This window comes from Calypte anna, chromosome 1 (genome assembly GCF_003957555.1).
Source record: "Calypte anna isolate BGI_N300 chromosome 1, bCalAnn1_v1.p, whole genome shotgun sequence".
NCBI lineage: Eukaryota > Metazoa > Chordata > Aves > Apodiformes > Trochilidae > Calypte > Calypte anna.
In genome coordinates, this window is record NC_044244.1 from 131569147 (window position 1) to 131581146 (window position 12000).

Here is a 12000-nt window from a genome sequence, read left to right on the forward strand (position 1 = left end):
GAGAGCCTGAATGATGGTGCCAGGCACTTCTCAGTTATACCCAATGACAGGACAACTGATATAAACTTGAGCACATGAGGTTCTATATAAACACGAGGAGAAATTTTTTTTACTGTGAGCAGTGAAACAGGATGGCCAGGGAGGTTGTGGAGTCTCCTTCTCTGGAGACATTCAAAGTCCACCTGGATGTGTTCCTCTGCGACCTCCTGTAGGTGACCCTGCTCTGGCAGGGGGGTAGCACTCTATGATCTTTCAAGGTCCCTTCCAACCCCTAACTTTCTGTAATTCTGTGAAATATATGTAGAACTAATCCTGAATAAAAGTTTAAGTTGTACATAAAACACAACACTGCACCGTGTGGAAAACACGACAGCATAAGAGAGAGAGACAGCCATTTCTGTAACTGCCAGCTGCTCCCATACAGCCCTCCCTTCACCTGTATCACTTTAAGAAACACTACTGACATCCAAAATTACACACAATGTTCTTCTGAAGATTAACTCTGGAAATAAAACTTATCAAGAACACTTTATATCTTATAAAGATACAGAAGTTACCACCATACAGTACAATAATTGAGTGATAAGCACGATGAGTATGGAAAGTGCTTTTACCATTTTGTTGGACTTCAAAATATAAAGTAGAAGATACTCATATATATTGTTGGGAATCCATACTATCTGTTCACTTGAACAATACACATACTATATACACTTACTGCTAACCAAACTTAGCTTAAGCAGAACTTCTTTAAAAGCATTTGTCATAGCAAAATAATACAGACTGCTCCTCAGACTACAGCTTCAAGACAAACATTGCGTAAGAAATGCTACAATGTTCACAGCTACAGCAAATCCTCGAACTGCATCTTCTCAAAATCCTCGGTCAAAAATGATAATGCTGCCCATAATTCACTAGTTACTCAGACCTTCAAAGTTTGGGACATAAATCTAACATCAGTTATCACAGAATCATAGAATGGCTAGGGTTGGAAGGGACCTTAAAGATCATCTAGATCCAACCCTTCTGCCATGGGCAGGACCACCTATCACTAGATTAGGTGCTTAGAGCCCCTCATCCAGCCTGTCCTTGATCTTTTCCAGGGACAGGACTTCCACTACTTCCTTGGGCAACATGTTCCAGTGTCTTACCACCCTCATAGTACAGAATTTCTTCCTAACATATAATTTACATCTCCCCTCTAAGTTTTAAACCATTGCCCATTGTCCTCTCACTGCACAACCATGCAAAAAGCCCTATACCAACTTTTTTGTAGTGATTCACCCCTCTCAAATGGCTGGCTGTGCTTCCTTTGATGCAGCCCAGGGCAGGGTTGGCTTTCTGGGCTGCAAGCACACATTGTTGGCTCATGTTGAGTTTCTGGTCTATCATCACTCCCTCCAAGTTCTTCTCCTCAGGGCTGTCCTTAATCTTTTCTCCTCCCAACCTGTATTTGTGCATGGGATTGCCTCAACCCAGAACCTTGTACTTGGCCTTGTTGAACTTCATGCCGTTTGCATGAGCCCACTTCTTGAGCCTGTTAAGGTCCCTCTGGATGCCACCCGTTCCCTCCAGTGTGTTGACTTCATCACACAGTTTGGTGTCATCAGCAAACTTGCTGAGGGTGCACTCGATTTCACTGTCCATGTCACCAACAAAGACGTTAAAAAGCACCAGTCCCAGTACCGACCCTTAAGGAACACCACTTCTCACACGACTCCATTTGGACACCGAGCCATTATTCACAGCTCTTTAGGTGCAACCTCCAACCAGTTCCTTATCCAATGAGTGGTCCATCCATCAAATCCATACTGTTGCAGTTTAAAGACCAGAATGTCATGTGGGACAGTGTTGAATACTTTGCACAGGCCCAGGTAGATGATGTCTGTTTGTCCACCACAGCCGTGACCCCACTGTTAGAAGGCCACCACATTAGCCAGGCAGAACTTGCCCTTAGTGAAGACGTGTTGGCTGTCACCAATCACCCCTTTGTTATCTGCTTGCCTTAGCAGAGCCCCAGGAGGATCTGCTCCATGATCTTGCCAGGCACAGAGGTGACACTGACTGGCCTGTAGTTCTCTGGGTCTTCTTTTTTACTGGTTATGAAAATGGGGGTTATGTTTCCCCCTTTCCAGTCAGCAAAAACTTCAGACTGCCATGACTTTTCAAATATGATGGGCAGCAGAGGCTAGCATTTTAACTGCTGGACTATGCATGTGAATATGGCCACTAATTTTGATTCCTTGTTGCAACAGATAAAACAGGAAGATAAGAAAAGGCAAATGACTGCTGATACAAAGTGCCTTCTGCCATTAAACTGTTCTCTCTGATGCCTGGATATTTTCTCACTCCCTGAATTAAAAGACCTACAGAACCATTCAGACGGGGAAGGGACCCTCAGAGCGTTCCAGCCTCATCCCTGGCTTCAAGCAGAGTCAACAGTGAACCCAGACAAGATTGCTGCCTAAGAGATACATCTATCTAGATCTTTAAAATATCCACAGATGGAGATCTGTCCCTCAGAAAAGCTTTGATTTTCCTAGCAGCATCCCTGTATGCCTGGGAAGCTTGTCCTTGCTTCTACTTCTTACTTAACATCCTTTGGTGCTGGAACTCAGTCCTGCTGGATTTCCCTCCTTCACCAAGCCAGTCTCCTGACACACTTACTTGTTTTCTGAAATGTCTGGAAGGATCTTTACTGTGCCTGTCTAAAGTCCTGCTAGCTCTCTTCAGCAGTTTCTCTCTTCAGCAGTTTCACTCTTCAGAGTTAACTCTCATATCCCACCAACCAGTTATCCAAATATGTAGAAACCTGCTCTCCTGTATTCCAGGGCCAGAACACTACTTCCATTCCTCACCTCCCCTCAAGATCTCAGTCATCACTTTTTCAAAGCTATTACAGCCAATACTACTACTGTGGATTATCACATCCCTACATGTTCCTCCTTGTTAGAGAGCAGCAAACCCAGGAACAGGCAACTATCTCCCCTTTTTTGCTCATCTGTCCTTCCCAAAGGACCTGCAGTCATCCATGGAAGAATGCCAATCACACACTGGCTATTTCACTGCAACTCAAGTTATTCTGGTGATAACTCCAAGATTATTTTCCACAGCTGACTCCCCTTCATAGCCCCCTATACTCACAACTTGAATGAAAAAAAGAAAGTTTACTTAGCTGATTCTAAATGGGCTAACATGTGAAACTTAATTGGTCTGATAAGAACCCAGCATGCAAGCTCCTCAAAACTCAGAGTTTGTTGCAATATGCTCAAGTTTAACAAATGGAAACATCTGCTTTGCCTACACAAAATTTTTAACTTCTGAAGCCCTAAAATTAATTCCACCTGGTGTGGGCTTTTTGCCTTCTGCCTCAGCCTGCAGAAGTTGCACATGATTTTGGATGTGAAGAAGATTTTAGGCACAACAGGTAAAACATAAAACATTAACAGATTGAGCAAGTAATTAAGTATTTTTACCTCTTGTTTTTCTTAGCATTTCCATTCAATTTTCATTCAGGCATTTTTAAGATATCTCACATGGCAGACTACAACACAGAACACATTAACTGCTGCTTTTAAAATCAGAATGTCTTGTAAAATTACCCATTTCTGTAAGCTCTTCATTTAGCTCCTGAAGCCAAAAGATGTCCATGTCATCCAAGTCATAGCGACACACAGATTCTGCCAGTTCCAAAATGTTAATGTAACCTGGTTCTGTGGGCTCTTGGCTAGAACAGTGGATGTATTTCCTGGGTCGTGTATACAGTACTTCTTTCACCTTTTCTGCTACAACCCTAGAATGAAAGTTTTTGTTTTTGTTTTTGTTTTTTAAAAAAAAAAAAAAAAAAAAAAGAAATGGCAAGTTATAGTTTTTAAAGACCCATCCTTACAAAATGTGAAGCATTTGCTGTAAGTGCAAAGAAACCTTGTGTTTCACAGATCTTAAACTAGCCAGTGAGCACAGCCAGGCTCAGAGAGTTCTGAAAATGTAATTTCTTCACACAAAATGTGCTAAGATTTGTTACGTATACAGAACCTTTTTTAAAGTGTAAGCCTGTGCATATGATTTTCAATTTAACAAATACCACCAGTGCAATGATGCAAGTTTTTTTGAAACCCACAAAAGTATTAGGAACATAAGAAATCTTTGTTCTATATTCCTCTTAAATGACAGACGGAAATCTTGCCAATTGTTTTCTTGAAAATAACAGCTTTTTCAGGAAAGTTTAATTTACTGGGTAGAAAGGCAGGGGGCATGGAAGTGCTTTCCCCTCAGTTGGGATCAACAGTCTACTCTGATTTTGTAAATGACAGTTCATCCATAATAAAAATTTATTATTTTGTTATGTAAGAACCATTATGACACCAAGCAAAAGCATAAGGGCAATAAAAGGGCTAAAAAACACACAGGAAGCAAGGGAGAAAAACACTGGTGTTCTCAATCTCGCAATTATTTTAAGAGACAGAACTCAGCATTTCATTAGTTAACTAGCCTATAGGAATGGAAAGACTGAACTTAACTAGATAAAAGTCAATCTTTCTCCTAATTCAATGCAAGAGGCCCTGCATGTAAAAGGAAGCTAGAAAGATACTGAATGGAATGGTGCCATGTGTGAGCTGTTCAACATGCTTTCTGGATCTAACCCTCCACAGGACAAGAAGAAAAGCTGTCGGAAATAAGACAAGAGGAGTACAGAGGGAGCAGAAAACAGTCAAGCAGTATTCCTCATTTACTGGACAAAGTGGGTTGCCAATGTTAGCACAATGTTCTGCCATTCCTCCTCCCCTTCACCTTGCTCATTTTATCCTCTTGTTCCCTTGTGAGGTTTTCTTTTCTCTGGTCTAGCCAAATCTATAGCAATTTTTTTCCTCTAATGTAATACTGATGGCATGAGATGCAATATATTTATTTTTAATAACTTGGTACTGACAATAGCCCCAGTGAAAATTAAATTGTGCTGGTATCAGGGCTTTTGCTGGACAATTCATTTATCTTCATCTCAAAGATCATGCTGACAATAACATCTCTATGTTGAAACACACTGTTTCTACCAGGAAAGGTTTCAGGACTAGATGGTTACATTTTCCTAGTCTAAAAGCACAGTGTGAGAGAACAAAAGGCAAGATTACTGACTTCTAAAATGGTAAGCAGCAAATTGTGTCCAGAGAAGTCAGAAAGGGTTAAAGCTTTGGTAACAATAACCAAATTGAAATTACATGAACACATAAGTAACTTTATCAGGTATCAGTAGCTCCTGCATGCTTAGTGCTCTATATCATCGTGTTTTATAGAGAAGCCTTTCAAGTAACACACGTAAGTTTGGGTTTATTTACAATGTATTAAACTCAGCATACTCATATGAGAAAATAATTTTTAACTCACAGCACCATGTGATTTAGGAAAAAATGTCCTTTTTAAACTTACAATGTAGATACTATAACAGCATACAGACAGAACCAGGTTCAGACTCAAGTGCCACAGAACTGTTTGCCAAAATGGTACTTGTTTAAGAACATGCGTGAAGGCTGCTGCACTGGAGACTGAAATAGCACAAAAAAGCTGAGTCCATTTAGACTATTCATTTTTGAAACACCACCTCCTCTAAATTAACATTTTGTTCTCTTGATCTGCATCTGATTTCCACTACCTGAGAGAAGGCTGTGGGATAGTTTCTGGACTGGCTGGAACTTGAACTCCTTTCTCCCATTCTTGTTTCCACGTGTCCGCAAAGACATAATATTCTTCAGGGTTGACATGGTGAGAATCTGGTAGTTTCATGGCACTGATGAGATCCTTGCGGAACACCTGTAAGGAACACCAGAGGGAAGAGTGGCTTAAGAAAGAGTGTTGCACTCAAGGAAGCAGTAGGTATTTTTCTTCATCTACACTAAAACAATGCACACACTGATGATGTTTAAATTTTAAAGAGTACTGACACACAAATAATTCAATTTGAAATTGCCTATATTACAGCTATTTTGGTGTATCACATGCAGTAGGAAAGGAAGTTTATGCTAACTCAAAACCATGCGGCTGCTTGGAGACTGATCAGAAGGAATAAGGCTGTTATAGGCAATCAGGGAAAGGGGGAAAGGAAGCCTGGCACCCCATTTAACACTCCCCATCATGTCACTTTCTAACAGCTCGCTTTACTTGCCAGTCTGTAGGCTTTATCTCAACTTAGATATGAGTTAGCATCTCCTTTTCTTTCACTCAGTTTAGCTACTTTAAACTGTCATATTCATCACAGGCTAGGAACAGTTGCCATGGCAAAACTGATGTATAGGCATTTCTTCATTTATTAAAACCACTTCAAGTTCTACTGGTCAGGATCTCAATATCAAAGATGAACAGCTGCCTGCTGCCTTTGCTGAAACATTAGACCTGTGCTGCTCTGTGCCTGAACCCCAGCAATGCCAGCATAATGACACAAACCAGCCTCAGCTTCCTTTAGAAAACCTATGCAATGAAACACACTGGCATTAAACAAAGCAAACCCATTAGTGACTTCAGATGTAATATTCAACTCTTGGCTCAAGAGGATTAAGTTTTTATGGGCACAAAACCATGATTACAAAACACCTCAAAGCTTACTTAATGTCAATATCTGTCAAAAACAGGTGCATACAATTTAAACAGAGTGCATATGCATCCTTTGTGGGTTTTTCCCTTCACTGCTACACTGCAGCAGTTCAACATTCATAAAAGCAGAACAGTGACTGTGGCTTGGTGCTAGGGAGACATGACAACTAACTACTGTATTATCATAATGAGAAATCAAATCCTCAAAAGGCAATAAAATGAAACAGAAAATGTCCCTGCAATAAGCTGTGGCAGGTTGAATTCTCTTCTTACTAATTCAGTTTTACAGCCACAAGAGAAGTAAAATATCTCAGATCCAAATATCTTCATATACTCTTTTCCATTTGACAGCACCAGACAGGTTATGCCTACTGCAAAAATTCTTAGCTGTTCTTGGAAATCACAAAAACATTATTTTAACAGGCTCTGTGTTAAAACCAGCTATTGAAATAGGCTGCCAGTGACCTGAAAAATAGGTATTACTTCATTATGTCCTACTATTGCATCTCACGTGGGCTGCCAGGAAAGCAAGCTGACTGGAGGAACTCAAAACCACAGAGTCAAGGCTCCCTGATTTATTACTGACGTGTTACCTGCTTTGGTTCAGACCACACTGTTCAGTGTTTTCTATGTGGAATTCCTCAGGTACCTAATGGGCTTGTATTAAAAACTAAGTTACAAGAATGAAAGTATTAAGACTGTGAGAATCCATTTTTTCCAAGCAGTATGTGTACATACACACAAAAAGGTAAAATTATTTATGGCACTTAAAATGCATTTTAGTTTTCCATGTTACAGGTACAGAACAAGGTTTAAAAGAAACACTACCATGGCCCAATCCCGAGAACTCCAGGAGAAAAAATTAATCCAGTAAATAAGAAGTGAAATGATTGGTAAATTATAAGATATCCCTCAAACTTTATCTGAGGTAAGTGCTATACAAACTACCTTTAAGCCACTGATAGAGTATGGAAGTAGAGTGCTTCATATCAAGCCCATTTTTTTTTTGAACACTAGATAAAAAAAACATTAAAGGCATCGGTATTCTAACTACATCACTTAGCAGCAAATTCATCTTCTGATCATCCATTATGTATGTGAACTGTATCATCCCTGTTTTTAGAGCACAAATCCCTTGGAGCACAGATTTTTTTCTGTTGATTTTTTGACTGCTGTACAGTACCGATCACATGATCAACAAGCCACAAAGTTCTCTGCTTCATATTTCTAAAATGTACAACAGAGTTATCTCTGAAGGTCAAAGACTGAAGTAATGTAAACACAACAGCTGAAATCTTAAGGAATCCCAAAATCTGACCAAGGTTTCCTAAGAATTGCCTATTCATACTTGTGGTAACAGTGCAATTGAGTATTTCCTGCAGATACCTGTAGCAGTTACTATCTCTCATAATTCTTAATTTCTTCCCACGGGGCCAAGCAGAGTCTTCCAACAGTAAAATACTCTTGGAGAATAATGTATAAGAGCACACACTTTGATTGCTCATTCTGTATTTACTTTGCTATGGAAGTAAACTCAACCAACCACTCAGGGGACCCTGAGAGTGTTTTCTGATAAACAAGTAATTATTACTTCAGCAGTCAGCCTCAAGGCTATGAACTAAGCCAACTAAACTAAGCGCAGACACGTGCCTTCGGGACTGAAATAACTTTTCCTCGTGTTTGCTTCTTTTGGATATTTAATTGAAATACAATGCTGCTCCTTTATGAAATGTATCCATAAAGCAACAGCTAATCCACTCCAGAGCACATAGTCTCCTTTTGGCAAGGACCACCTTCACTCCTCTCAGGTAGCTGCAGGCAGTGATAAGGTCTCCCCTCAGCCTCCTTTTCTCCAGACTAAACAACCCCATTTCCCTCAGCCTCTCCTCTTAGGACTTGTGCTCTAGTTCCTTCATCAGTTTTGTTGCCCTCCTCCAGCACCTCAATATCCTTCCTGAAGCAAGGGGCCTAGAACTGAACACAGCACTCAAAGTGTGGCCTCACCAGTACCAAAGTAAAGAGGTACAATCACTCCCCTTCTCCTGCTGGCCACCCTATTCCTGTTACAGGCCAGGATGCTGCTGGCCTTCTTGGTCACCTCAGCACAACACTGGCTCATCTTCAGCCAGCTGTCGACCAGCATCCCCAAATCCTTTTCCCCCGTGCAGCTTTCCAACTACTCTTATTCAAGCCTGTACTATTATACGGGGTTGTTGTGACCCTTCTGCAGGACCAGGCACTTGTTGAATCTCATACGGCTGACCTTGGCCCATTGATCCAGCCTGTCCAGGTCTCTCTCTAGAGGCTTCTACCCTCAGGGCAGATGAACACTCCTGCACAATTTGGCATCATCTGCAAACTTACTAAGGATTCATTCAATCCCTTCAACCAGATCACTGATAAAGATACGAAACAAGACCAGCCCAACACTGAGCCCTGAGGCACATCACTGGTGAGCAGCTGCTGACTGGATTTAACTCTGCTCACCACAACTCTCTGGGCTTGCACAGCCAGCCAGTTATTAACCCAGCCAAGAGTACATCTGTTTATGCCATGAGTAGCCAGCTTCTCTAGAAGAGTGCTGTGGGAGACAATATCAAAAGCTTTACTGAAGTCCAGGTAGACAACATTCACAACATTTCCTTCATCCACTAGATGGGTCACTTGGTAACAGAAGGAGATGAGGTTAGTCATGAAGGACCTGCCTTTCCTGAACCCATGCTAGCTGGGCCTGATCCCCTGGCTGTCCTGCACTTGCCACGTGAGCACACTCAGGATGAACCACTCCATGATCTTTCCCTGTACCAAGGTCAGGCTGACAGATGTATTGCTCCTTAATTCTGCCCCTTCTTGTAGATGCGCATCACGCAAGCACATTGCCCGGGACCTCACATTAGCCAGGGCTGCTGATAAATGATGGAGAGACACTTGGTGAGCTCCTCTTCCAGCTCCCTCAGTACTCTAGGCCTCACAGACTTGTCCAGGTGGCAAAGCAGGTTATTAAAAACCTAGATTATGTGGGAGGTAATACTGCTCTCCATCCCTGTCTTTTATCCTCTTTCATCTTAATAACCATTACCCCTTGTTCTATCACTACATGTCCAAGCCCCACATCAGTTATGGGAAGGCTGCTGTTTCTTACCATGCAGAAAACACAACCCTTCAACTTTATTTTAATATAATCTGTAATATCATAAATACCAAGACCTGAAAAATCAGCATGGCAGGTCTAGGCTAATAAGGCATTCCCATCTGGAGACATGACTCCAGAGAAGACTCATCTAGCACTGAACATCTGTACCATAATAGAGAAGGGCCTTCCAGAGCTGAACTAGAGCCAACTGCAGCTAGCAGAGCCATGTCTGTACACACAAAAATGGGAAACTCCCCACTGCTGTAAGCATTCACAGAAGTCACTAGGTGATGGTGGGTTTTAGCCCTGCTTACCACACAAGACAACTTGGTCTGAATCTGCCATTTCATTTTTCTGCCAGGAATTTTTGGGTACAGCTGAAAACGATGCAGCGCTCCAAGAGAAGGATGGCAATGAAATATGTGTTTTAGCAATAATAGTAATAATAACAACAACAATAATATCTTAAGCATTTTATTGAGAAGCTCATTTGTGTAATGCCTTAGAGCTGGGGCTTAAATCTAGAACTGGAGACCTTGTTCTTTGGTCAAGATTAGCTTTTTGCTCTGCAGTTAAGTCTGCCTGGATTTGCTGCGGCAATGAGAACTCAAGTCACCTCTGCAGAGATGTGCATCCATCTTAAAAGCTAAATTCTACAAAAATTATCCAGAAATAAAGATGCTCTGGTCCCCCATGGCACTAACACATCAAGTAATAACAATATTGTGGAGCTATGGAAGGAAAGATACGGTTCATAAGTTTTATTTATTTTTCAGACTTCTGAGTCCTATTTGGAAATTATGTTAGAAGAGCACATCCAAGTAGAATTATCTTAGAATTTGTTTATAAATGCTTCACCACAAACTGTCTATGACTTCTACCCAAGCCCTCCTGTGCTTACTCTGTGAATACATCAAGCCTGTGAAACAAAGATTATTTTGTGTGGTGTATCGTTATCCACTAAAGACATCAGGGAGGATACAAATAATTTTATAGATAATTATAAAAAACATTAGCATCAAAGACAATACAGCAGTCTTCTACCTATTTTTGCTCAGTGATCCAAACACCAGAGCTGCAGTGGTAGTCATGCACTTTTTGTTCATGACCATTGCAATATCTAAAACAAACAAACAAACAAGAGTAAACTATGTTTTCCAATACCTCTCCTGTAAGCTACTTCTGAAGCTAACTGATGCCATTGCTCATTCACCTTGTCTTAATGCATGTGTCAGGGAAAACAAATGGACAAAATCTTTTAAAAACGGAGAGAAAACTTCTCTTTCTTCTTGTGATACTCTCTAGGCTCCTAGATAGTTGTATCACCTGCTACACACCACTCAAAATGGGTAAGCCACTTGCCACAGGCACCTAGGCCAGGACTGGGAACCCAATTTATGGGTTAACTGCTCTGTTTTTAAAATCAAAGCAGAATTTCTGCTGAATTGGATATAATTGCTTCAGTCCTAAAGCCTTCCCTGCAACCCGCAGAGCCCTGAGAGCCAGAACCCCAAGTAAGGCAGCAACATGCATTTCCTTGTCAGAAGACTTGCTGCCCCAGAAACACAGAGCCATGATTTCTAAAAGGCAGAAGGCAACCACTGTCCCATCCTGTCACCCTGCAAGAGTGTGTCTCAGAAAACTTTTACAGAAAAGAGCATGGAACAAGGGCAAATATCCTCTCTAAGCAGAGAAAGCATTAAAGCTTATTTTATTATTGGAGCTCTTAACACCTTCAGCAACATTTAAATGCATTTATAAAGCAGCAGTTTACACCTCCTAAATAAAAAAAGCCAATTTTTAATATGCCCTATTACAAGTGTAATATAGCTACATAGTATCTAAGGATTGTTCAATATTTGTACAGATCACAGAATACACCAAGTTGGAAGGGACCCATCAGGATCATCATGTCCAACTCCTGTCCCTGTGTAGGGCACTCCCAGGATCACACCATGTGCCTGAGAGCATCATCCAAACACTTCTTGAACTCAGGCAGGATAGGTGCTATGACCACTTCCCTGAAGAGCCTGTACCACGGCTCAGCCACCCTGTGGGTGAAAAACCTTTTCCTCATATCTAACCTAAACTACCCCTGATTCAGCCTCCCACCATTTCCCTTAGTCCTCTCTTTGGTTACAGGAGTGAAGAAATTAGTACCAGTCCCATCTCTTCCCCTCGTGAAGAAGCCACAGACTGCAACGTGGTCAGCCCTCAGTCTCCTTTTTTCCAAGAGGAACAAACCTCAGCAGCTCCTCATAATTCATCCCTTCCAGACCCTTCAC

At 41.3% G+C, this 12000-nt stretch overlaps 1 protein-coding gene across 1 annotated transcript in view; it reads right to left on the reverse strand.

Annotated features, from left to right (window-relative positions):
• The window catches only part of JADE3 (jade family PHD finger 3), a 68143-nt gene that overhangs the window by 17965 nt on the left and 38178 nt on the right, over positions 1-12000 (reverse strand). The window contains exons 4-5 of the mRNA XM_030468945.1: positions 5648-5805; positions 3603-3793 (exon numbers count right to left, since the gene is read on the reverse strand). Of these exons, the coding sequence (XP_030324805.1) occupies positions 3603-3793; positions 5648-5805 (349 nt within the window). The remainder of the gene's footprint in view (positions 1-3602; positions 3794-5647; positions 5806-12000) is intronic.